This window comes from Anguilla rostrata, chromosome 3, assembly GCF_018555375.3.
Source record: "Anguilla rostrata isolate EN2019 chromosome 3, ASM1855537v3, whole genome shotgun sequence".
Classification (NCBI taxonomy): Eukaryota; Metazoa; Chordata; class Actinopteri; order Anguilliformes; family Anguillidae; genus Anguilla; species Anguilla rostrata.
Window position 1 is genome coordinate 3,325,686 of NC_057935.1, and position 27,833 is coordinate 3,353,518.

The 27,833-nt window shown below is 47.0% G+C and overlaps 1 protein-coding gene across 6 annotated transcripts; it reads right to left on the reverse strand.

Moving 5' to 3' along the window:
- Window positions 1–27,209, reverse strand: LOC135249840 (regulator of G-protein signaling 14-like). Of its 6 annotated transcripts, none has more exons than XM_064325460.1 (16): window positions 27,086–27,209; window positions 22,355–22,477; window positions 14,402–14,423; window positions 12,547–12,713; window positions 10,234–10,326; window positions 9,403–9,546; window positions 8,744–8,923; window positions 8,089–8,215; window positions 7,461–7,564; window positions 6,192–6,404; window positions 5,811–5,899; window positions 5,363–5,489; window positions 4,518–4,599; window positions 2,588–2,643; window positions 2,301–2,415; window positions 1–1,301 (listed from the first exon to the last, which is right to left on the reverse strand). In XM_064325460.1, the coding sequence occupies exons 1-16, from the start codon at window positions 27,188–27,190 to the stop codon at window positions 949–951; spliced, it is 2,100 nt and encodes a 699-aa protein (XP_064181530.1). In that variant the 5' UTR covers window positions 27,191–27,209; the 3' UTR covers window positions 1–948. The 6 variants fall into 6 exon arrangements, with proteins under 6 accessions (XP_064181530.1, XP_064181528.1, XP_064181527.1 ...); XM_064325458.1 differs by having other exon boundaries at window positions 8,089–8,218; XM_064325457.1 differs by having other exon boundaries at window positions 1–1,292; window positions 8,089–8,227.
- Between the last annotated feature and the right edge of the window lie 624 nt (window positions 27,210–27,833).

A 27,833-nucleotide genomic window follows, 5' to 3' on the forward strand; every position in this document is an offset into this window, starting at 1 on the left:
TTTTTTATTTTTCCAGGTTTTGCGTCCGTTTATTGGATCCAGCGCCAGAGAAGAAATGAAATTCATCGAGGCCCCCGTCGGACTAGGACAGCAGACTGACACAGAGAGAGGGATACCCCACTGCGCTCGATCACAGCACCCACGTGAGTGTTAACAAACAGTGCGATAATTTACACAGCCCCAAAAAAACCCAAAATGCAACAGCAATGCACTCCAAACAGCAAACACAGTGACAAAAAATTCTGATCAAAACTGAGTCATCTTCGCAAGGTCTGTCCCTCTCTCTCAGGTAGGTCCTGTCAGAATAGAAGGCAAATGGAAAGCCAAGTGTTTATCAAAATGATTCTTTGCTACAGGGTCTTGCGCTGTACATAAGAATCTCCTCTGGGTGCTTATTCGCATCGACAGCACATTCCCTTACATACGCAATAGGATACAAACATCAATTCAACAGCGGATTTCTCGCCACGTTTAGAAACAGCCTGAATATCTTTACCGATACGGAAGTGAGGAAATGAACAAACGTCTGCAGGACATCAGACGCGCGCAAAAGGAGAAGGACTGCAAGCACCTACCACCAGCTTTGATCCAAATAAATAGTGACATGGGGCTGTAATTCACAACCACATTTTGACCTCTGAACCAGTTGATTAATAAATTATACCTTTATAAAATAGATTTTCTGCCCCCCCCACCCCCCACCCAATGTCCTCCATAAACTTAGCATTTTTGCCCAAAATGTAGTTTTCTTCTTCTCTTCAAGAAAAGGAGGTGGGAGATCATAGTCTGTGATCAAAGGTGTCCATCGAGGGTAGGGGTGTGTGGAAGGCAGTCACCTGAGGCCTACCTCCAGATAAGCCTGAGAGCCCAGCCCCAGCCCCCCAGCCCCCCCCCCGGATGTGCTGATGAAACAGGGAGAAGAATTTAAACGTTCCGGGTGAGGCGCGCTCACACCGTCGTCTCCCGGGAGCAGACGGGCGGGCCGGTCCGTTGAGCCGGACCCGTCGACGTCGTTCCCGGCTCCGGTACCGTCTTCTCCGCCCCGTCCGCCGGCTTCCCCAGCTCTGACCGGTCCTCGGAGGTAGCGGCTGTCGCGGGGGCGGAGTCTGCGCAGGCTGGGGGCGGAGCCTCGGCGGGCTGCGGGGGCGGAGTCTCCCCCCGGCTTTTTTCCGTCCGCCCCTCCCCGCCCTGGTCCCGGGGCTGCATCAGGAATGGCGGGATCACCAGGTCCTCCTTCCGGAGCAAACCCCGCTGGTCTTCCACGCGGAAGCACTGCGTCTTGGAGATGAGATCTATCAGCCCTTACCGGGGGGGGAGAGGAGAGAGGTAGCCTTCAGACCACAGTCTTATCTCCTCCCCCTTCTCAGGAGACTCTCACTTATGGCAGAGATTTCACATCTCATTTTGAGAAACCTCTCAATATAATCCTGGGCAAAACTATCTAACCCCGAGGAAATAAAAGCACACAAAACACAAATTAAATATTATAAAATATAATAAAAATGAGAGAAGCTATTGTCTTGTGACTTCCTATTACAAAAAGATTTTTTTAAAAGAAGCGCACTCCTAAATGGGAGGAGCTATTGTATGAACCAATCAGTGTTATTCACTGGGAACAGGGAAAGCTGTTTTGGATTGGCCCAAGCAAGTCAGTGATGAGAAATGAACTGGAGCTACAAACATTATGGGGTTCATGAGCACACACTGTCCTACCAAATAAACCGAAGATTGTTATTTTTGTGGTGCAAAATTGTAAAAGTAACTGAGAGAGCGGTCAATACTCAGTTTACCCCCTCCACGAAAAAAGACCAACATGATTATCCATAAAATGAAGCCCTGATAAACAGTATTTTATTAGAAGGCCTGGCTTTCTCCATCCTCTATCTCACTGGTTTATGGACTCCCATCCCATCCACTGATCTGGAGAGACAGCCATCGCTGTGGGATTCTCAATCCCACAATGCACTGCTGGACGCTCAACCCTCCCCGAGGCGTCGCATCAAACCGAATTTAGAAGAAGGATCAAAAGGTTAAGCCACAATTACGCAGGGGCTCTTAAGAGGAAGACAAATCTTTTATCGTCGACTACATTTACTCCTGCTTTGGAGAGCAAGACACTGGGGGCCGGGGGCCGGGGGCGGGGGACGGGGGGGGGGCTGGGAATTAGAGGAGATTGTTTAAAAAATGCTGCTCGTTTACGTAAGGCAATAAAACCTGACTGAGCGTGTGTGGGCCGATCTCGACGCCAGCCGCGGACCTGCGGGCCTGCGAACCCGGACGTCCCGCCTCACCAAACCTACCGTCGATGTCGCACGCCCTCCGGAGCGCGGCGTTTTTGGACTTGGATGCGGTTCGGTTCCTGACCGCCGCCGACGGGAGGGGCTTCTCGGCCCCATCTGGACCCGCCGGTCCCTCCTGGGCGGGGTTAAAAATAAACACCGTCACCATGGAGACGGACGGGGAGAGCCGACTGGCCTGGCCTGAGCCTCGGGGACTGTTGTTTTTTTAATTTCTTTAAATGTTTTATTATTTATATATTTATATATATCTTTTTGTTTCCACCTGTGGCCTGTGGCCCCAAACTCACCTGAGATGCTGGAAGAGCCTGGGAGGTGAGCTTTGGGGAACTGGCCTGCTCTTTAGCTGTAAAAGTAAACCAGAAAATCTCTTAATTAGTCAATCAGAACTCACCCACAGCTAATAGGAAATTATTGAGATGGCTCAGCCTAATCCAGTTGTTACTGTAACTTCTTGCATTATCAATGGAAGGAATGAACCCCTTCAATACCCTGAGGACAATCAAACACAAAAGATTTCAAACTTTTCCAATCCAGGGACTTCTACCCAGACTCAAAGGAATCCAGGGGACTCCCACCATAAGTTAAAAGGTTTACATTTTTTATTTTTTATTTTATATGTTTGGGGAATTTTATATAAATATGTTATTATATTTTGAAATATATTCCCAAACCTACATTGCATATCGAGTCTGGCTAAGGACCCCCTAGAGAACTTTCAATGACCTTCAGATGTCCACCACAGCACCCCTGTTTAAAGCCCAGGACCTAATTTAACAGAGACTGGGGACTCTACCTGTTGCAAATTAGATCGTTTCCCCTCTTGTTTCTGTGGTAAAATCTATTCTCAGTGAGAATGTGTCAAATGATGATGACAGGGTAGTGTTCCTACAATCATTAGGTCGCCCGCGACAAGAATAGCTCACGCTCAGCATCGCCATCCTCGGCACTTCAACGCGCATCAACCGCCAAGTGAACGATGCCAGCATTTCGATCATTGCCACAGAGCAAGAACAACACGGCTGCATCAGAAACAAATTCATTCCCCCTGCGTATCATTTCAAAAGTTCAAATTTAAATTACACTGCACTCTGCATTCATGTTCACCTGATGTCACCGTTCTCATTAGCATTCCAACAGAGGCTACAGGGGAGGCAGACGGTGACGGCGTTTGTCTGTGTGTCGTTGTGGTCTGCTGGCATCGATCCCAAACTGCTCTCTGACAACTCTGGACTGTGCAAGCCCAGTGTAACTATACTGAAGTCACAATTTAAAAATTGAATGCACTCCTGTGAAAACTCTCACAGGGACCCTATTCTCCTGTGTACACCCTTATAGGGACCCTATTCTCCTGTGAACACCCTTATAGGGACCCTATTCTCCTGTGAACACTCTTATAGGGACCCTATTCTCCTGTGAACACCCTTATAGGGACCCTATTCTCCTGTGAACACCCTTATAGGGACCCTATTCTCCTGTGAACACTCTTATAGGGACCCTATTCTCCTGTGAACACACTTATAGGGACCCTATTCTCCAGTGAACATACTTATAGGGACCCTATTCTCCAGTGAACACTCTTATAGGAACCCTATTCTCCAGTGAACACTCTTATAGGGATCCTATTCTCCTGTGAACACTCTTATAGGGACCCTATTCTCCTGTGAACACCCTTATAGGGACCCTATTCTCCTGTGAACACCCTTATAGGGATCCTATTCTCCAGTGAACACTCTTATAGGGATCCTATTCTCCTGTGAACACTCTTATAGGGATCCTATTCTCCTGTGAACACTCTTATAGGGATCCTATTCTCCTGTGAACACTCTTAGAGGGACCCTATTCTCCTGTGAACACTCTTATAGGGACCCTATTTCGCCAGCCATCATGGACACAACATTTTTATTTTTATTTATTTATTTTTTATTTCGACCGCCCTAGCCGCCTATGCCCTGAGCACCAGTCTTTGCCGGCGTCCACCCCGCACACAGAGTAACACAGCGCAACACAGAGTAACACAGCGCAACACAGAGTAACACAGTGCACCAATTCACTACCCTGCTACTGGCGGGAGCGAGGTTAGCTAACTTCTGGAGGAGGGAAAGAAAATCGACGAGGTTAATTTCGCGCGTCGGTCGACCGCGGCTCGGGTTCGACCCGCTGCCAGCTGCACGCAGGTAAACAGCCTGAATAATTGAGGACGCGGCGCTGCGGGCTCACCTTTGGCACGGTCCAGGACCAGCCTCTTATTGGCCAGAGGGAACACGGACATGCTCAGGTTCAGGGGCTCCTTGCTCCCGCTCTGGAGTGAAAGAGCCAGACGGAGAGCAAGGTTAGGAGCTGCCGAAACACAGGGAACCCGCGCGCCAGCAAAAAAAGGTCGTCTGTGAAAACGGCATTGTCACTCCACAGCTTATTCCATCTCACTTTCCTTTCAACTCCCGCTGCCCTTTCCCGAACCCAGACCGACCAATATTTTCAGTCGTTCTGAAACATCAAAAAGGCTGAAAATTGTTTGGTGTGGTTAAGAGATAAAGCCAGAAGGGGCGATCGGAATGAAAGACAGAACGGAATAGGTTCTAACGATCGGCAGACATGACGTACGTATTAAAAAAAAAAAGGGAACATCGCTGAAAAAGTACAAAACAGCCAAACCTCCCATGTGGGTCTTAAAGACCAAGTCGCAAATGTTAAAAAAACGAATACAACAGAGGTGTCTAACCATCTGCGTTCCAAAGCGAGTATCCTTTTACCATTATTTCTGCTTACAGAGCATGAAGGGGGACAGTCTCATCTCGGGAATTCTGCGCTCGCTCATGCTGAAATAAAGGCTTGTCAAAAAGGCTGTTTTTTTGCCCTCAATTTTTTCTTTCCCCCCCCCCCCCCCACCAATTTTCTTTTCGTATTTCCACCGTAAAGCCTTTTTGTGACAGCGTCTCTGTAAAAAGAGAGCTGTAGAAATACAGCGAATTGAAAACAGTGAATTACAACGAATTAAGAGTTTCTCCGCTCCGCCCGGCCCTGCCCTGCCTCCCCCCCCCAATCCCCGCCCACTTCCCTCTCACCATGGTAACGACGGCGTCCTGCGGCCGGAGCTGGTGTTTCTGCAGCACCGAGGCGAGCGTGTGCGCCAGCGTCTTGCTGGACTTCGCCATGATGCCCATCGACTTCCCCGTGAGGGCCACCTCCAGCCTGCAGGGGGGCACAGGACCGCCACCGTATTAAAAAAAAACTCATTTTCCCCAAAACGCGTTTGACGGGACAGCGTCAAACCTTCGACCTTTCGTGACCTCCGCGAGCGGGAGGAGCTAAACACAGCGGCAGCGAGAAGCCGCTCTCAGATTAGCATCAGACATTCAAACGGGGCAGAGTCTCAGAACCCAGCCTGGCCCCCACACAGCCTCCGGGGAGAGAGAGCAGAGAAACAGAGAGGACGGAGGAGGAGGAAAGAATACAGAAATGAAGGCGTTATAAAGACGTTAACAGGGCCCTAGGTCTGGCCGGCGGACTCACGTAAAGGTCACCCGCAGCTCCAGGGTCACCTGCTGGTCTCTCAGCACCGCACTGTCCTGGTCCAGAGAGAGGGGCTGCTGGGGAGAGACCTGGAGAGAGAGAGAGGAGAGGGGCCCTATGAGAGCGTTCACTGGAGAATAGGGTCCCTATAAGAGTGTTCACAGTAGAATAGGGGCCCTATCAGAGTGTTCACTGGAGAATAGGGTCCCTATAAGAGTGTTCACAGTAGAATAGGGACCCTATAAGAGTGTTCACAGGAGAATAGGGTCCCTATAAGAGTGTTCACAGGAGAATAGGGTCCCTATAAGTGTGTGTGTGTGTGTGAGCAGGAGATTACAGGGATGTGTGTGTGTTTGTGTGTGTGTGGCAGGCGATCCTCACCTTGTCCTTGGTCTGCAGGTAGATGATGACATCACTGAGGGGGAAGCCCCTCTTTTCGCACAGCCCCACCAGCATGTCCCGCACGGAGAGGCCAGACCGGGCGGGGGTGAGGGAGGCCGTCCCGTCCGGCAGGAACACGCAGCAGTACTTCTCCGCCCGCCCCGCCCCGCCCGCGCGCTCCTGCTCCAGGGAACGGGGGCTGGAACGCCCATTCTGCGGGGGGGGGGGGGGGGGGGGGGAGAGAGTCAGAGGAAGAGGGAGAAAGAGAGAAAGAGAGGGGAGGGGAGAGAGATACAGAGGGAGAGGTGAGAGAGAGAGGGGGAGGGGGACAGAGAGATACAGAGGGAGAGGAGAGAGAGAGAGAGAAGGGGGGAGAGGGAGAGAGAGGGGGGGGAGGGGGGCAGAGAGATACAGAGGGAGAGGGAGAGGGAGCGAGAGAGAGAGAGAAGGGGGGAGAGAGAGAAATAGAATGGAGGGGAGAGGGGAAAAGGAGAGGGAGTGAGGCTGAGAGAGATGGTTGTTTGTTCTGGTTGCTCAGCAAAAATGACATTTTATTATATTTTGAGGATGATAAGAATGGCTCTTGAAAATGGGAGCTAAATGAGCTAAATTGGTTTTGGAGCACTGCCACTTCTCCTGCTCTGTTTCTTACTCTCGCTCTTTTCAACAAGGACAACAATATTACAAGAACCTGGACAAACACATCATCTACTGAATCACACACACACACACACACACACACACTCTCTCTCACTCTCACACACGCACACACACTCTCGCTCACACACATACACACACACACACTCTCTCACACACACACACACACACACACACACACACACTCACGCACACTCTCACACACACTCTCACACACACACACACCCACACACACACTCACACACACACTCTCTCTCTCTCTCACACACACACACACACTCTCTCACACACACACACACACACACACACACACACACACACACACACACACACACACCCACACACACACACACACACACTCTCTCTCTCTCTCTCTCACACACACACACACTCTCTCTCTCACACACACACACACACACACACACACACACACACACACACACACACACACACACACTCACGCACACTCTCACACACACACACACTCTCTCTCTCACACACTCTCACACACACACACACACACACACACACACACTCACTCTCTCTCTCTCACACACACACACACACACACACACACACACCCCACTGTGACTCAGGCGCTCAGACCCTCACCTCCCCTCTCACGCTGAGGTAGCCCAGCTCCACGCTGCTGGTTGATTTGACGGAGCACTGGGACTCTCTCCGGGAGACGGTCACATGCTGGTCCTGCAGCTCCGCTGGGGGTCAGAGAGCAGCTCTGCGTAAACACACTCACACGCCAACACAGAGCCTGCCCTGACCGCCAAAGGCTAACCACAGCAAGGGTGACACGGTTTGATTTCAGGGTTCAGACAATTGTGATTTCAGGGCTTGGATCTGGGTGATTTCAGGGCTTAGATGTGTGTGATTTCAGGGCTCAGATGTGTGTCATTTCAGGGCTCAGATGTGTGTCATTTCAGGCCTCAAATCATTGTGATTTCAGGAGTCAGATCAGTGAGATTTCAGGGCTGAGATCAGTATGATTTCAGGGCAGAGTCATTGTGATTTCAGTGCTCAGATGTGTGTGATTTCAGGGATGTGATCTGTGTGATTTCAGGGCTGAGATCAGTGTGATTTCAGGGCTGAGATCAGTGTGATTTCAGGGCTGAGATCAGTGTGATTTCAGCTCAGCCAGTGCTCCCCCCCATAAGCCCCATTTAGTGCCATGATTTAGCATTATTGGTTAGAACATTATTTAGCCACGCCCTCTATGATGTCATACCTCCCCACGATCCTCTCTTCTCGCGCTGCTTGTCATGGGCGGCCTTGCCCTCGGGGGTACCCCTCCTGCGGTCAGACCCGGGTTCGACATTGAATGGCAGAGACTTGCCCGCTCTGGCCTTCTTCTTCTGCTGGGAAAACTGGCAGGGACGGGCACAGACGGGCAGAGACGGGCACAGAGGGGCACAGATGGGCAGGGACGGGCACAGAGGGGCACAGACAGGCACAGACGGGCAGGGACGGGCATAGATGGGCAGGGACGAGGACAGACGGGCACAGACAGGCAGGGACAGGCAGAGATGGGCAGGGACGGTCCATTATTAACCAGTATTCTAGGTTTTCACTCCAACCCTAATTTGGCACGCCCAAATCTACTAAATTAGCAGCTGAGAAAGATCTCTAGCTTCTGTGACTTGTGACCTAGCGGTCGCAAGTTTGAATCCCAGCGAAGGAGCTGCCTTCAGTAAACTAAGCAGCTGAGTCTATAAGTGTACCGTATGTAAGAAAATATAAAATGTGCAAGTTCCTTAGGATAAGAGCATCTATGGTACTTAACGGTAGTTGCCTGTTTTTTTTTAAGCCAGTAAACTGCAGATGTCCGCAGTGGGCGATTATTTCTTCAGCGGCCGGTTGCCGTGGCAACCTTCCGGCTTTACCTTCTTGGCGTCTCCGGGGGAGGGGCTGTCCATCAGGCCGCTCTTCCTGTACGCCGAGCTCTTGAACCCGGTGCCGAGGTCCGGCAGCAGCTTGCCCTCCACGTCGGCCAGCATGCAGTTCTGGTAGAGCTGTGACCGGACGAATCGGGTGTAGCTGTCGAACTTCATCAGTTTGAAGATCTGCGCATCGGGGAAAAAAAACCACAGAACAAGAGCGTCTCAGGACTGGGGAATTCCCGCATTTTATTTTTTCATTCAAAGGGAAACAAGCCACAATCCAACTCTGCCCTTTCAGACTTCCTTCTTCTTTGCTGCAGCACCTCAGCAATTCAGGAAATTAACTAACTGACATTAAATTAATTAACGGAAAAAATGCCCAGGGAGAATTATGGAGAATTTCTTGAATTGAAAAAAAAATAGAATGGATTTGAAGCCAACTTCTCAGTTTTATTACCAGCTGTCAGGACTTGCGTAACGAGTACATCTGTTTGTCTGCCTCAGTCCCGTCTGTCGCATTTCTAAGCAAAACATGTCCACTTGTCTGTCAGACCATCTCTCTTAGCACTTCCTGTCATATAATGCCATCCGTCCGTCCGTCCGTCCATCTGGCCGTCCGTCCATTTGTCTCTGTCTGTCCGTCTGTCAGTCCATGGGAGCACCTGCTGCTGGGCCTTGTTGAACATTTCGGGTTTGGGGTCCTCCAGGGCCCCCTCCTCGGTCCGTGCCGTGTCATCGATGTTGATGGCGCTGGAGGCACTGCTGGAGAGGTAGGTACTGTAGATGGAGCGAGCTTCCCGCATCAGCTGACAGGAAGGAAGTGTTCAAGTCCACCAGGAAGTAACCAAAAAAGAGGTTATTTTCATGAACTCTGCTCATGCATGACTGCTCAAGCCACTTTTAGAGACAGGAGTTTAATTAATTTATTTCTCAGCTTCAAGTTTCACTTAGCTAGTTACAAATTAGGTCGCTTGCTCACACATTTTAACGTGTATTTTAGGCTAATTATACATTCATTATGAAATGTCAGTTTCGGAGAGACCTATCGGATTCATTCAACCAGAGCGACAGCACTCCAGTTGTTGTCAACAACAGAATTACCATTCGCGTTTTATTATTAGCCTATTATTGTCATGGTAATTTGGGTAATGGGCAATTTGTTGAATTATGTGTCACAAAGAGGAAATGATCAATTACCAGATACGCAAGTTAGAATTTTTTAAATTTTTTTAAAGCACCATTCATAGATAACGTCATTTACACTATCAACCTTTCTGATCTTAAAATATCTGTATAATAAAAAAGCAGTGCATAAGCTCAGGGAAGTGTACGGTTAATAATACATCTGCTGATGTGTGTGTACAATATTATCAGCATCTAATTCAGATCTTATACAAAAGTAAGATCTATTTAAGCACAGATCTTTACATGTCGGTCACCCTGTTTAAATTTCTTGGAATTCTGTGATAGCGTCATTGATAGCATCGTCATACCTCCTCTTTCTGATTGGCCGGAATCTGCCGGAACTTCTCGCAGGCCTGCCAGAACAGGATGTTCTCCGCGCTGACCTCCGACTTCAGGAATGCCTGCAGGACGGCAGACCAATTGGACAGACCCGATCAGTCGATAGCCGATCCAAAACGGCCAGACGAGTCGCGCTCACGCGCACCCAGAATGCCAAGTCTCATCGACTCAGTCCCCTCACACGTAAAGCACCCTGATTCAATTTCCAAAAGGTCCCAGATAAGAGCAGGGGGTGGCAGTGTAGCATAACAATAAGAGAACTAGGCTTGACAACTCAGCGGTTGCAGGTTTGATTCCCATGTGGGGCACTGCTGCTGTACCCCTGAGCGAAGGTACTTAACCTGAATTGCTTCAGCAAAACATTCAGCTGCACAAATGGATTTCATGTAAACAATGTATGCCGTGTGAGTTGCTCCAGACAAGAGTCTGCTAATTTAATAAAATGATTAAATAAATTGTTGTATAGAATGTAAAGCCAGCCAGCTATCGTGAGCTGGTAGGTGCGGTTTTGGACGTGAAGGGTGGCAAAGCAACCGGAGGGTAATTTTAGCACGTTGTTTTCTGTTATACGAGCCGACATAAATAACCGCCAATCTCTCGGCAGCCAAAGGTTGTCCAGTAATGCCACGGCAGTCGCAAATCAGTCGGCAGCCAACGTCGGCTTTCCGCAGGTCCAAACTGATCTTCCTCCAGCGGGCAGTTTTGCATCTGTAACAAAGCGTGGCTGAACTACGACAAGGATAAACCGACCGGCCCCACGCAAACCACCCGCCTTTGCATGGTGCATTTGCATGGTGCATTTGCATCGGTGCGTCAGAGCAGCCACGCAACAGTTTTGCTGCATGCCGTCTCGCTGAACAGCGCCGAAGAGGAAATCACACAAGGCCGGCCGACGACTTCTCTCGCACCCATAAACGGATGCCTAAGTGTTAGAACCATTGTTTTTCACCCTCCGGAACTCAGATGAACAAATTTAACATCCTCCCACTGATAATAATAATAATAAATAACCAAATGATAATAATAATTAAAAAAATAAAATGCCTGAATTGGTGAGCTTTACTGGGGACAGTTTCTTTAAATATTTGATGCTCATTTGCACTTGAAGGGAATTAATAACAGTTGCCGTATTTAAATGTTTTTTTTTACACCACGGTAAAATGAAACGGATCGAAGTGTTGAGTCATGACAGGGCACTAATGAATTCAGAGTTCGTGCTCGTACGGAAACCAGGTTTCCGTCGCCATGGCGCCGCCTAATCAAGACACGCAAATCTCATCTCCTCCTCCCCCCCTCGCCCCCCATCAGCCCTCCCCCCCCCCCTCCGACCCCGCAAACCCCTCGGCCAACAAATGCAGACAAATTACAGCCGCCCACACACAGTGCCACAGCAGTGCATGATTCACACTGGCAACCTCTCTGTGGCCATGCCCCTCATCTTGAGGGAGTCGACTCGACAATGAGTTTAGGAAGAGAGGACGGGGGGGGGGGGGGGAAGCAGCCCCTTCATTTCTAAGCTGACATACACAAAAAATGATCATGAGCAGAATCCACATGGCGCAGGCCAGCTGAGGATTGGTTTCGAGCAGAAAGAAATGCCAAAGCTCTCTATTGAGCTTTGTTTATTTTCCTTTCGCCGTTCCAGGAAACCAGAAATGGGCAGCGTGTCCCCTTTATTCATTAGTCTATCGTACAAGACTCACACGCCAAATATTTCTTTTGTTTTTCCCATTTATTTATTTATTTTTTTTTGGCTGACGTGTGTTGTGGGCAGCGTAACAGTGCAAAGCCCAAACAAATGGCTTGTGATTGATTGTCACAATCGATCCGTCTCCCAGCGGGCTGGACGATGCCCCTTTGTGCACACAATTCGTCTCACATTCACATTCTAGCATTTCACACGGTGTCTTATCCAGGGCAATCCATTCAAACAGCTGGATATTCCACTGAAGCGATTCCGGTTCAATATCTCACTCAAAGGCGCAGTGGGAAAAACCCCCACCTGGGATTCAAACCCACAACCTTTTGAGTTATAGCACAGAAAAAAGCACCCTGTAACCTAGAATACTGCAACGCTCATTTGGGAAGTTCTGTTAGTAACTTAGAGTATAGTATAATAGGGTAGAGAGGATAGTAGAGTAGTGTAAAAGTAGAGTAGATGAGAGTAAAGTACAGTGGAGTAGAGTAGATCAGAGTAAAGTAGAGACACTGGTACACAGCCTGTGGGTTTATCCCTGTACTGGTGTGAAGGGTCAGGGGTCAGGGGTGAGGGGTCAGCTCACCGTGAAGTAGAGCACACCGGTTGGGTCCTCCAGGAGCCTCTCGAAGCTGACGGCCCAGCTGGCCACCGTGCCCACGGGGTTGTGGCCGCACTGCATGCTGGGAAGGCTGGAGTTGCTGTTGAGGCTGTGGCTGCTGCCCCGGTGCTCAGCCTCCGCAACATTCAGCTCTAATGTACAGAGAGAGAATACACACCGACTGAGATTACACACCGACCGAGATTACACACCGACCGAGATTACACACCGACCGAGATTACACACCGACTGAGATTACACACCGACCGAGAATACACACCGACTGAGATTACACACCGACTGCGATTACACACCGACTGCGATTACACACCGACTGCGATTACACACCGACTGAGATTACACACCAGTGCGATTACACACTGACTGAGATTACACACCGACAGATTACACACCGACTGAGAATACACACCAGGTGAGACACACACACACACACACTTTCAACTGTAGCCTTTAACAAACCTCACATTAGCGACGCACAGGCTACTGACCACATCACAGCCCCCCAGGCTACTGACCACATCACAGCCCCCCAGGCTACTGACCACATCACAGCCTCCCAGGCTACTGACCACATCACAGCCAGAGGGCAAACTGCAGCAGTGTCACTGCTCACCAGGCTGATGTGCGCTCCTTACAGCTGATCATACATGAGCACATCTCACAGTGCATGCGTGTGTCCACACCTTACAGCGCATATGCTGCACGCGCATGTTTTTAATATGTCTAAGTGCAATATGAACGTAAACAGGACAACCAGCACTGTACTTCACTGCAGCGAAGCTGGGAAATACATTTTCACTGTGTCTACGGTTCGCTAGAGGTGGCCGTTTCAATGAGCTGCACAAAGTGAGACAGTGAGGACAATAAAAAAACAGGCCTTAAAAACCAACACATAACAGAACGATGCTCATCTTCAGTCCTGCACACTGCATGCAACGTAAGAGAAGAGCAGAGTAAGCAAAAGTTGAGGAAGCTGAGGAAGTTGAGCCACAGCGAATCAGATTAGGGCAGCGGGAGAGCAGCTGTGGCCACACTCGCGTACACTAACGCTAGCAGAACTCAAGATGCCCCAAACTGATCAGGCATCATTTCCCCTGAAGATAACGTCTTGCAGAGAATTTATCTGCCCTGTTGGCTTTGGGTTTTTTTAATCTTTTTTTTGTTGAGAATTTTGTCTACATGCCTGTATGCAAGTGCGGATATGGGTGAACGGGTTAAAATGAGAGAACGAGAACGTAAGTTTAAGATGCCTTATAGAAATGGAGCTGGCTGCTGGGAGACTCATTCTGTTAAGGTGCCACTCCAGCAAATGGACGGGCCGCACAGCCTGGCACCAAATCTGGACCGTGCCACTGCTGACCAACACACACCTGGTGCTGGTGTGGCCCGCAGATGAGGTGAGGAATTCAGTTAGCTGGGATGACAGCATTTTTGTCACACGACAGCGACCTCTACTGGTCAAACGAGCACCCGCACATGCAACTGTTGAGCAGCACGGGGATCAATGAACTCCCCTGTCTCGAAAAAAAAAAAAATCCAAGATTACCATTATGTCTTTAAAACAAAGGCTTGTCTAAAAACGGGTCAACGCTGCAATCGTGATTCAAATGAGTCATTTTTAATGAACTGCAATGTAATTTTGTGAATGTGGTTTGAATTCCATAACAAATTCATGACGGAAAAAAAAGGAGGGAAAAGCGTTTAAAAGCACATCCAGTAGCATGCTGCACACAGAACAGTGGGGTGCAGGGTGTGTGCACCCCCCACACCCTCAAACCCACGCCCACTCCCAGCAGAGAGACGACGGCGGCCATCTTACCTCCGTCTGACGCAGCCAGCACCTGCAGGGCGGGGGGGGGGGGGGGGGGGGGGGGGGGGGGGTAGAAACATAGAGAAGTGCGTTAATTAGCATCCGTGTTGTGCTCAGATTAAAAAAATTGATAATTTTCCAAGTCAAAATGCAGTGGAAAAACACCCAAATTTTGAAAAAAAAAAAAAAAATTGATGACATTCCTTAAAGTGACCCCATAACGATGGTAAAGGGTCATCTTGCGAGAGAGTGCAAAAAGTCAACAGTGTTTGATTAGGGTCATAACAAAACAAAACAGTTTGCAAAGAAGACCAAAGACCGTGAGTCACTGCAATGGTAAGCCAACACACACACACACACAAAAAAAAAAAATCATTAATGTTTAAATAAGATCGCACTAAGCGCTACTTTGAAGTTAAATCTAAGTTGCCATTTTTGTTTAAAAAGTGGGGGGGAAAAAATTTAATCAGGATTCCTTCCGGTAAATGCACAGCTAGTCATCTTACCCAGAACCCGTGTCATTTCTGAATTTAATCTCATCTCAGAAGGGCCGATTTGCATTGGCACCATTTAGACTGAGGGGTGACAAATCATGATCTGAATACAATGGAAATATTCATGAATAAAAGGAAAGCCTTAATATTTAATGCATATCAAAAGCATTTCACAGTCATTTAACAGCACATTTATAAAAAACTATTTGATATAACAGCATTAGAAAAGAAATACATAGATATTTCACACTGTCAGGTATTAGATGTGTGCATTTACTATTGATTCTAATTCACGCTAAATCATAAATTAATCATTATTTATTAATTATTCATGAATACTTACAGCACTTTGATACAGTACATAAATATATTAGTCTCTGTATAACAGACCAAAGTAGTCGATCACAGGGCTTCCCCCAGGCGTTAACAACAGAGACGCCGCACCTCTGTAAACATGAGAGAAAAAATCCATAAAACCTCAGACTCAGATCTCCATGGAAGGGGCCAAAAGGCATGGTGGAGCGGTTTAAGAGAACTGGCATCATGGAGTCGTGTGTTCATCAGGTCAGGTGTGGGCTGTACCGTGCAAACACCACAGCTCACCACTTCACACCACTTCTGCTTACCCACTTCCCCCTTTGCAAACTATTTTACTGGGGGGGGGAACCCTGGATCGAATACCTTCCTTTTCTAGGTACGCCCGCCTAGACTACAAATCCCATGATCCTCTTCCCTACAGTACACTTCAACTAATGACAACATTCTGATATTCGAACAGATACAGATAATGAACAGCTGCAACAGTGATAGAATACTTGGGACCGAAAATAATCAGCCGTTAAATTTAAACTAAATAACAGATGCACATGATCAGCACAAAAGCATCCATTCAGCCAATGAACCAAAGACAGTTTGGTGACTTAGGTTATCCTTGCAGGCGTCTGTATGCTTAGGCATAATGGAGCACTCAAACACCAATGCCAGAAAATGCGGTTACAGCTGTGGGCGAGTGCTTGATGCTAATCATTTAAATATTTATCACTGTATGAATAAATAAACGTTCAGGCATTTTTCCCATTATATGGAAACCTGATGGGGGTTATTCCGCACATTGACCACAAGTCAGGGACGTGGGGTGGGGGTGGATTAAACATGGCATAGGTCTGCTTTTAAACTTGGCCCCTCAAAAAAACAATAAAATATACAAATTACAACTTATACAATATACTTTAGTTCTGTTTTTAATCAAATTATTTGCGTGTCTAGGCATTTAGCAGTCATTCTTACCCAGAGTGACTCGCACACGTTTACATGCAGTCTATTTGTACAGATGTAGATCTACTGAAACGGTTCAGGTTAAGCACCCGGCTCACAGGCTCAACAGGGTACAACAGGGGTAGCCACCTGGGATTCGAACCTGCAACCTCCACAAGCACAGCTCCCAGGCAACTATACCGCACGGCACTGCCTCCCACTGGTGCCGAAGACGGCCACATCATCTTTTTTATCTTCATTTTATTTTAAAAATGCATTTTTACAGGGGGGTGGTACAGTGGTGCAATGGGTAGCACGGTCGCCTCGCAGCACGAAGGTCCTGGGTTCACATCCCGACCTGGGGGCTTTCTGTGTGGAGTCTGCATGTGCTCCTCGTGTCCACGTGGGTTCCCTCTGGGTACTCCAGTTTCCTCCCACAGTCGAAAAGACGTGCAGGCAGGCGAACTGGAGACTCTAAATTCCTCGTACAGGAGGTATGAGTGTGTGAGTGAATGTTGTGTGTGCTTCTGTGATGGACTGGCCACCTGTCCTGGGTGTATTCCTGCCCAGTGCATGCTGGGATAGGCTCCAAAGACCCTGACCACGAATAAGCGAGTGTAGATGATGGATGGATGGATTTTTACAGAGACGATACGCATTAATCAACATTAAGCGTGCCAGCATTAGCCAACTGGCCAGTTTTCAACTGCAGTCCCAGGCAGGATGGAACGAGCCATCAGAAGACATCCCATAATAGCAGAAATCAATCATAAACAATCATAAAAAGTGGGCAGCCATCATAAAATATAAACCACAACCAGACTGCATCACTCACAACAAAATATGTTGGAAATGAGATGCTGGTAGCAGTCGTTAGCATGCAGGCAAGTAACGCCGTGATAAGCAGTGATCTGTGTTCAGTCAGAGTTTGCTTTAAAACTGTCCCCCCAAATAAAAGAGTCAACCTAAATTTTTCTCTCTTCTCTGCACTGGTCATGTACTGTACATTTCCTTCTGCAGGAATCTGTCACTGTGCAAAAAAAAAAAAACCTTAGAGAAGCAAGACGCCGCGCCTACCATCCGAAGACAGTGTTTTGCGTTAGCTATTCAGCCCCGACGAGCCGAACACAGAGCACACTGATTATCAGCAGCGAGTTGCAGAGTGTGCCGACATGCAAGAAGGAGCACACTAAACAGCAGCTGTGCAATTTTAGGTTTTTTTTTTCTGAAAAAGCTTCATCAACAAAAGGCTCAAGGGAGACCGTTTCTCAAACAGGATGTGGGCGGGTCTGACACTCCTGTTCTCATTCAAACCCTTACAGTACATCTCCTTTCTGCGCTTCTCCTTCAGCTGCAAGATTTCTTCACTTGTGTCAGCAACCCACCTACTTCTGCTTCAAACCTTTATACGATGAAGCAGTAAACAATTTCAGAGCACTGTTTTCAAAATTAGTTTACGGATTAAATGAAATGCACACACCCCACACACGCTCAGTTGATTAGGCCACAATGTAAATACATATGCTACCTTTTTAAAAATAAAAAAAAATTAATTTAGGAACAGGATAATAAAAATTACCTTCTCATGTAGTTTTTCCATTTCTAAACACAACAGCAGCAGGTGCATAGCAAGCGCATGTGGGTGATAAGTGCTCAGGTAAGCAGACAGGGGGTTTGAAGACATAGGTAGAGGCAGTAGGCCGATGCAATAATGTTCAGAGTTTGGCTTTAGTTGAGTCAAAATGCAATGCAAACACAGTTATGTAAATTATTTTGGCAAAACATACTGAGTATTATGATCAAGTTAAAGCTTAGGAACAAATACAATATAGGTTATGTGTCAATGATGTGGAGGTTATTACTGGTATCACAAGACGCAGACTGAGCACAACATGACCACTTCGATCTCTTTTAATGGGGCTCCATTGTCTTGACAGTGACGAACAAGGCGCTCTCGAAATAGAATTCAGGCTGTCATAAACAGATGCCCTGATGGACAGACACCTGGGTTCTTTCATGCTAGGTCAGACTGCAACACAACCTGTCATCAATCTCTGTTTCCTTACACATTTGAACAGTAGGTAAAAAAAAAAAAGAAGAAATTTCAAAATTCTAGAACTCCATTGCTTTCAAATACCAGCAGTGATTGTTACAGTACATCAGCATTCAAATGTTCAGTTAAGAATGTTCTAATCACATATTTGTGACCTCACACTTTAGGGTTAACTCTTCTCACCCCCAAAATGCTTCTCCTACAGGAGGTGTGTGTGTGTGTTTGTTTGGGGGGGGAGGAGACTGCATCAAAATTTTTGCCCTTCAAAAGGATTCGCAGCTGAATGCAAAAGTGTTTTCCAGATTTCTTGTTAAGCACTCACCAAAATGCATCGCATAAATTACGATGCCAGTGAGCAACACAAGAAGAAATGGCCTGTTTGACCTTCTCAAAACAAATAGGCTGCACAAAGCAATACTGATGTGCCCCCCCCCCCCCCCCCCCCTCTATTTGGCCATTGAATTTGTCACAACGTTCCCTAACATCCTGGTCAAATTCGCAACAAGTGTGTGCAGAAACACAGGGCTAACTCAAAGAACAGAGCCAAAATTTCCACTCATTACATTACATTACAGGCATTTAGCAGACGCTCTTATCCAGAGCGACGTACAACAAGTGCATCAGTTCAAGGTGCAGAGGTGCAGAAAAACACACTAGAGTGAAGTAAAGATCGTAGTGCCAGAAGTGACCACATAGATCAGGACTCCAACCCTGTAGGGTAACCTGTTCAGCAAACAAACAAACAATCCTGCCAAATACAAAACTAACGTGATCGCATTAGCCTAACCATGTACATTGAGCTAAACTAGAGGCTATGGAGGGGTGGGGAGAGGTGCAGTCTGAAGAGATGAGTCTTTAGTCTGCGCTTGAAGGTAGTCAGATTCTCTGCTGTTCTGACCGCCACTCAAGACAGCTTATAGTCCTGCCCCGACATCATTACCTCATCAACACAAACGGGACTTTACGCTCTGAATAATCTGACTGTACTGCAGAGACCAGGTGATTATGACATCACTCCATGGGGGCGGAGCTCTAAGACCGACAGGTACAGAGCGGAATAAACACCACCAGCTCCTCAAATAAGTTTAGGGTGGATGTGACACAAACACTATCGATAAGGACAACTGGCCCGCCCCCGCACCCTCCTCCCCCCCCTCCCAAAAAAAACCCCCCGTAAAATTCTGCGAAATAAAAGGAAGGCTTTTTTTCTCGATATCGCCACTGATGTGAGTCACACACGCTGCCACATCATGAGCAGATGCCACACGGACGCAGATGTCATCTCCTCGGACACCCGAAAAAAAAGGAAAGAGGAAATAAGTCCACTGCATCGGGCAGGAAGGAAGACGGCCCAAATTCTGCCCCAACATCCAACGAGAGACGCCCGAAGAGCTGCATCGGACACACCCCCCGACGATGCAGAGAGACGTGTCAACGGGAGCGGATGCAGCGTACGACGGCGCGCTCAAAATTCAGGAGCGCTAGCGTAGCATTTTACAACATCTGTCGCACTTGGTGGCTCAGGTCCCCAACCGGTTAGTATGAGGCGCCATGCGCTGTGGCCTTCTGCTGTCAAAAAGTTTCAGTGCCAAAAGAGGAACATGACGTCAAAACCGAAGCTGGATGAATATTAGTTGGCATACCTCATGATTCACCGCCACATTGAGGTAGACAGGTTTTCTTCATGCATAAAGAGTCAGGGTTTATCTGGTGCCCTTAATGAAGTTCTCAATTGACTTTCATTCACTTTTATTTATTTTTTTGGTTGGTTAAAGATTGAGCACGCCTTTGTACCAAAATTACCCACAATCCATAGCATGGCCCTTCAAAATGAATGGAAGATTTGCTAATTGTCGCTACCATTTATTTATATGAGCAACACTGCACATCCAAATATGACCTCTTGGCTACGTCCATCAGTCCAAACCCCATTACAAACACCACAGCATCTGACTGTGGGGGGCCACAGTGCTAAGTGCTAACAAGTGCTAAGCTCAGGCTAACACCCTTTTGGACAGAGACCACAAACTACACCGCGATTCTTCTTCTCCCATTAGGAATACACAAGAGCAGTGTTGTAGTTTATTCAATTACATTGAAGAGACGGCTATGGCGATAAACGCAAGTGAGTCTGGAAAAAAAACCGTACGCAACAGGAGGGCCTTTTCCCAAAGACCAAAATAAAGGAGATGTAAAAAAAAAGACCCTTTCTTTGGTGTTGTTTTGGCTGTGACCGCAGGAAGGCGATATCCATGACAAAAGTAACATGTAACAACAGTGATTGAACGATTGGCTCACAAACTGACTCACTTGCTTAAGGACCGAGTAATTCCTGACCAGCTCCACTGGAAGCAAGGCTTCACTGTTAAAGACCAGTAGAGCAACCCCTGTCATTGACCTAGCGTCTCAAGACCTAGCATCTCAAGACCAAGAGTCTTAAGACCAAGCATCTCAAGACCTAGCATCTAAAGACCAAGAGTCTTAAGACCAAGCATCTCAAAACCTAGCATCTCAAGACCAAGCGTCTCAAGACCAAGCGTCTCAAGACCAAGCGTCTCAAGACCAAGCATCTCAAGACCAAGCATCTCAAGACCAAGCATCTCAAGACCAAGCATCTCAAGACCAAGCATCTCAAAACCTAGCATCTCAAAACCTAGCATCTCAAGACCAAGAGTCTTAAGACCAAGCATCTCAAAACCTAGCATCTCAAGACCAAGAGTCTTAAGACCGAGCATCTCAAAAACCTAGCATCTCAAGACCAAGCATCTCAAGAAAAACTTTCTGAACATAAGAAAGCTCACACTCGCAGACACAAAGCATACAAACTCCATCCGTCTATTTAAAAGAAGCAGAATCCCTGAAAACCAATCAACGGAATTCATTATTGATATTAAAATGATGCCAAGTAACAAGTGCACTTCCAACAATAGGTTTCACTGATATTAAACGAGTCTTACTCCAGAGCAACGCTGCCTACATTTTCCCACACTCTTTCAAGCCATCCTCATTGCACTTCTGCAGCATTCCATTCTACCGCTGCTTCACACCAGGCCAGCCAGAGGTGGATGGGCTCTCCCTCTATAGCTGGGTTCCTCCCAAGATTTCTTCCCAACATTAACAAGAGGCTAAGGCAGTCAACACTTATTGGAATTCGAGGAGAGGGGCATTATGCATTCTTCCATGCAACATAAGTTAATATATTAAAAAAAAAAAAAACTAAACAACCTTTGAAAGGCTTCCTCAAATCCAAAAGCTACCTCCAAATTATGTTTTTGTGGTGACATCAAATTACCTTCGATCGAAGTACATTTTAAAGAACAAACATCCACCCCAAGCAATGTTACCATTGATATGGTTATGATAACGTGCGGAGCACATAAACTTCTTACCCCGAACGTCCACCCTTCCTCCAGAATACCCAAAGACACACAAAAAAAGACACAATCATCGTCCCCAAACTGTACTTACGGGATAAACAGGAACGTCAAGGGTTTTCATCTTTTTGGACATGGCCGCAGCCTCCGTGAAACCCACAACCCCCAGAAGGACAGAGGTGTGTGCGTGTGTGCGTCAAGAGGTTACGCCCAGTGCTTTTCTCAAACTTATTTTGCACCCTCTGTCACTTCCTGTCAGAACAGGAAGTCTTACCATAGCAACACACCACCAAGGGGAAGTGTGGTTACTATTTGCTAACCCTCTTTGTCTTCTTTTTTTTTTTTTTTTTTGGTGGCAGTAGTTTACTCATTGACATGACTGTTGTTCAATTTGCTTCATGAATGTTCTATCCAAAGCAGCTAAATAAACAACAGAGGCTAAATAATGACTAGTCTTCACCGCATAATTTGCATGGAAGTCATTTGCACCTCTTGGTGGGGGCGATGTTTTGCAGTTTCCTCCTTTCGACACCCTCAGGTTATCATCCCATCTCCCATTTTGAGGAGATGGTGATTCAGGCCTGGTTGAATGAACCCACCCTCAAAACACCAACTTCCACCTCCACCTCAGCCCCCACGCCCTGCTCCATCAACACAAAGCAGGCGGGCCACTACTGATAAACAAGGGGTCAAAGGTCATCGATCATTTCATGACATCCACTGTATCTGACCAATTGGAGAGGAGAGCGGCGTTTTCCGGCGGTGGAGTTCGGGCAGCGCCACTCACCTTGGTGCGACTCAGCGGCTGGCTGACGGCGAAGCTCCGGCACTTTCCGAATTTCCGGCGAAGGGACGCCCGCGTGGCGAAGTGGGACAGGCCTTTGGAGAGCTCCTGGAAGGTCACGACCTTCTGAGGAACGGCAGGACAAGTTCACCAAATTTAGCGATGCGGCCATGGCTCGTCAAGGGGTCTCAAAGGACAGAGATTCTCCGATGCAGGGGTGTCCACTTTTATCGAAGAAAAAAAAAGGGCTGGGTGTGGGTGCAGGTTTTCGTTCTTGCCGAGCACTATGACACCTGATTCTACTTATCAAGGTCTTGATTGAAGACCATGATTAGTTAATTAGTTTAATTAGTTGAATCAGGTGTCATAATGCTGGGCTGAAGCAAACGCACCCACACCGGCCCCTTCTGGATAAGACTGGACACCCCTGCTCTCATGAGATGATCGCCACAAAGACCCTACTGCAGTGCCCCCTCAACGACAATTACAAGGGAGCGATGTGGGCTTTGAAAATGGGAATTCAAAGGCAATTATATCAACAATACCTGTATACAATCTCAGTTTTAAAAAAAATATATACTCATGGATTCTTTTCTAAAGGAGGAAATAGGGCCTAATTGTGCGAGGATGACTCACTCATACATACATCCGCTGTAATTGGTCCCATTTCAATGATCCATTAGTCACGACAAAATTCAAATGTAATTATAAACGACAATTCCGACTGCATTAACATTTATATTTATTTATTTTGGAAAATCTTACCTGGATAATCCGTTTTAACAGCTGCATCTCAAATAGATTTAGAAAATCTAAGCTGGTCGAACGGATTTGGACGTTTCACAGAAACTATTTGGGAGCCGGACTTTTCAAATTTTACTATTGACACATTTTTCACTTTCCCAGAAAAGAAACCAGAAATAATTTCGATACCTAAAATCGGAGGTAATAAGACAATGGAGGATGACGAATCTACGGCAGGCAAAGTCGTTCATGGGGGTAATTAATCGCCGTATTTCTAAGTTTCTAAATTAAGCCTCCGTTTTCGTTATTTTTGAAGGCATAATAAACAACTTCCTTATTTCCAGGTTTGCGCGTAACCTATCATTTAATTAAATGTAGCCAAATGCATTAGTCGATAAAAAAAATTGCGTGTTCCAACAAGACGCAGAGAAATGCCTGATTAAAATGTGCAACAGAACGACAGCGTGTTCCACTGAGTGACTCGACGGCGCACTGCGCAGATCATCAACTAATGTCCAAGGCATAGAGGTCGCGTGCGCGCGTATGTCCGTTTAGCTCTGGTGTGCGCGTTGAACGCAAAGCTACACGATTTCTTGTCATCCTTTGGAGAGTAGGCCGAGTGGAAGACGCCCCTCTTGGGAACAACGTCGATGTATTGCTAAATGTAGAACATATTTGGATATCGGTTTAGTATTTACGTAATGTGTATGCTTAAACCGATTCCGTTTTAGGGGAAATAAATTGTAACGGTGGGGAACTGTTGCAACAAAGGCTTCTGCATAACGACTCAGAATTAAGTCTGCAAATTGACATGTTTATGGGTATGTTTTCCTTCACCACAGCAAAGTGCATTAAAGGTATGTGGTTTTCAAGCAGAGGTGGAAAGTCCAGGGCTCAGAAAAGTATAAGGCAGTGGTCTCCAACCCTGGTCCTGGAGAGCTACAGGTTCTGCTGGTTTTTGTTTTCACCTTAAAATCAGCACCCAATTGAGACCCAAGACGCCAGGTGAGTTGAGTTAACTGTGCAATCAATTGCTCTAATTGATTCATGAAGTGCAGAGTCACTATGAAAACCAGCAGACCCTGTAGCTCTCCAGGACCAGGGTTGGAGACCACTGGTACAAGTCCTGCCATGTACTTTCTTCCACCCATTAACTCAGCCAGCTGATTTCACTAATTCGCTCTAGGTCCTGGCTGATGAATTGTTAATTGAAAATCCAGGCATTTGGAACCGAATGTTAGGGAGTGATGTTCCACCTTTCCAACCATATAACATAACTTCCATTAGTCTCCATTAACTGTGTGCGCGACGTGTTTTATACACAGTACATTTCTGTGGCAGGCGGTAATTTCATTGGAATAATTCAGCACAACATTTCAGCGAGCACGATTCCCACATATTTACAGCTGAAGTAAAGCATTTCCTTGCGCATTTGGTCCTTTGGAACTGTCCTTTTGAAATCATGGCCTCTTTATTGATTGTTATCACACGGTTAGCACTGAACCCAAATAACTCCAGACAGCTGTTTAAGTAAGGAGAAATGAGTTCAGCACCTCCCTTGGCAATGCGATGGACATGTCAAAACAACAGTCTGGTGTCAACTGCAAGTGATACGGTGGCTAAGCCATCTAACCCCTGGGCTGGAGGCTCAGGTATTAGACAAGTCACTCACAGCAGTGCTACTAAGCAAGACACTAAACCTAAACGGTGATGAGAAAATATCTCGCTTTCATATAAAGTGGCTTTATAAATTAATAATCTGATTGGATGCACCAGGAGGTTAATTACAACTCTCTACACATTTTTCCTCGTTCTCTCTGGTTAATAACAATACTTCTGTCCTCCTGGGAAGATGTATCACCTGTAAATTAAGCTTGAATGACTCTGAACCTGTAGTTTAAAAATGAAAAAATAAAAAGCCAAAAGGCTGGTCTCTGTGGAGACCAGAGAATGCAGGAATCAGAGCAACTGCTGTCGCTATGCAACACAAGTGTTCGACAGAACAAGCATTGTGATGTCATAGACCAGAGGTTCTCAGACTTGGTCCTGGGGGACCCCTGTGTGCACTGGTTTCAGTTCCAACCACAATTGCAATTATCACACACTGTTATAAATACATTTTTCTTAATTACACTCTGTTTAGGGGGACCATTTACCCTCTCTAAAGCCACATTATTTCAGAAATAGCTATTCATGCCATGAAGAATGAAACTTCCCATATTCACATTGTGCTTATTGTGCTATACTGCAAATGATTAGACTAAATGAGGTTTAAAAATGAAGGGATCAAATTAAAGATTGAGGTGAATCAATAGGCTCCTGTTTGGTGAAAGTGCGGACACCTGGTAACAATTTTGTAGAAAATGAAGAACCCAAAGACAAAGCCAAACCTGCATTCTGTTAATAAGACTGAGAAAAATTCAGAAAGAATTCAAACACATTTCTTCAACCACCTTGATTAATTAAGATTTTGGCTACAACAAAAACCAGCATGCACACAGAGGACCCCCCAAGGACTGAGTTTGAGAACCACTGGGACGAACAGCGATTGCAACTAATTACCTTTGTTTTAGCTTTCTGACGGCTCTATAAACTACGCCGAGTCACTCCTGTACTGGAGCACAGTAAAGTCTTTAGGATACAACTTGCAGTCTGCAGCTGTAGCTGGTGCTTATACAAAATGCCAGATCAAGCTGTGAGCTAATTAAATGAATAAGAGCGCAATCATTTAATGATTTAATTTGGCACAAAATCCTGAAGTGGATTGGCCCTTGTTGTGCACCCCTGGTCTAGCAGATTGTTATAAAAGGCACAGTTTGTCTCCGCATGCCCTGCTTTTTATTACTTTTATTATTTTTTAAATGCTTTTTCTCCTGAGTTCTGGAGAAACTGGAGAAAGAAATTAGTATTTTATCCACGCTCCTTGCCTGAACATCCACTATCAGTTCAGTTCAGTGGTTCTCAAACTCAGTAAATAATCCCTCAAAACATGGAGAGTGTAATTAATAAAAAGTGAACAGTTTGTTTTAATTCTGGCATTGCAATTGGGGATGGAATGAAAACCATCGTTCACAGGGGTCCCCCAGGACCGAGTGTGAGAACCGCTAATTTAGGAAACCGCAGGCAAGCATGCGCAGTTAAGCGACTGTTTCTCATCACAGCACAGCATCAGGCTTACAGTCAGAAAGATGCTTCACTGCAGCTCGACACACCGACTGTTGGACGCCCAATCAACCAGCAGGGGTCGCTGGGGTGCAAGGATGACATGCTGTCGTCATGGAAACCGTCCCACCCCTGGGCAATGGCAGTGAGCCTGCTGGAGTCGGGTGGCGCTGGCACGGACCGGCTCACATACCAAAACCAGCGGGCCCATCCGTGTACCGAATCGGTGCCTTAACGGGGTGAGACCCCCAGCAGCAGCCTGAGTGTTAACACTGAAAGGATTTTACGCAAGATGATGGTTGAGCAGGATATATAAGTATCATGCAGTCTAACCCCAGACATGAGGCATGTGGCCATGGCCACAATGCATGCTGGGATAGCTGGTGGCCCGGGGCAGGCCGGAGGCATTACAAGGTGTGACGATGCCCGATGAACTTCAACCCTGAGGCGGGACAACATCGCGGAGCAATAACCAATCAGATTTGACCTGAAGATCCGGCTTATAAATTGTACCCCCTTTCCAAAATTTAGTTCCCCATTCCGTAGTTCCGCTTATGAGTACAGACTGCTGCAGCGATCGCGATGAGTTTCCTCCAATGACTCATGGCAGAGAACAATAAAAAGCTAATACTCATACTTTCATTTATACACTGCTGTGCCTCCAAAACTCAAAACACGATGCAGAAATGCATCCAATTTGATAGTGACAAGTTCAGATCACAGCATAGCAGAACATTAAAGAGGTCTACAGATTAAAACAATAGCACCTCTTTAATTTTCTGCAGTAGATTTAGGCACAGGACAGCCGTCCAGAGGCAGGGTGAGTACCTTCTCCCTGGGTTCCCCCGCAGGTTTTCGGCTCAGCCACCGATGGTGCTGGGGCGGAGCGGTCTCCATGGCGGATTTTCGAGCGTCGGCCGGGCGTCCCGTCATCCCGTCCCGTCGTCCTGTGGTCCCGTCCCCAGGTCAGGAGCGTCCGCGCCGACGGAGGAGCGCCCGGAGATGTGGCGTGGCGTAGCGTGGTGCGGCGTGAGAGCCGGATTCCGAGCGCTGGAGGGGGGGGCGGGTGTAGCGGGAGTAGCAGTGCGGCGCACCCGGCAGCGACCCGTCGCTGAGCAAACACGGCAGCGCCATAAACGCGCCGCGGCCCCCGCTGGAGATTACGGCAATTTACTGGTCAAACATTGACACTGGCCTGGGAGGGAGGGGGAGGGGAGGGAGGGGAGGGGGAGGAAGAAGGGGGCAGAAATATTTAGCTGGTGCACCACGGCGCCGCATGGGAACCATTCCCCCCCCCCCCCCCAACACACCCACACACACACACACACACACACACACATACAGATACACACGCACACACACACACATACACGCATACAGATACACACAAAAGCACACACAGACACATACACACACGCATTCACTTTTCATACAGAACCTCTCTTATTAACACAATAGTGTCAAAACATTTAAACAAGTTCATAATCATATTAAAATATTATGAAAAGAAATGCATTTCATTTTCTTTGTTAGCTAGAAATGTTTGTTTTATCTGTTATGTACGATGGAGAAGCAG

What these genes read in the sequence shown, in the direction of transcription:
- LOC135249840 (XM_064325456.1), bottom strand. Translation starts at nt 27,190, where the DNA reads ATGACGGGACGCCCGGCCGACGCTCGAAAATCCGCCATGGAGACCGCT. An exon ending in AGCCGCTGAGTCGCACCAAG is followed by an intron (nt 14,424 to 22,354) that starts GTGAGTGGCGCT and finishes CCCGCCCTGCAG; the next exon opens with GTGCTGGCTGCGTCAGACGG. An exon ending in CGGCCAATCAGAAAGAGGAG is followed by an intron (nt 9,547 to 10,233) that starts GTATGACGATGC and finishes CCTTCCTGTCAG; the next exon opens with CTGATGCGGGAAGCTCGCTC.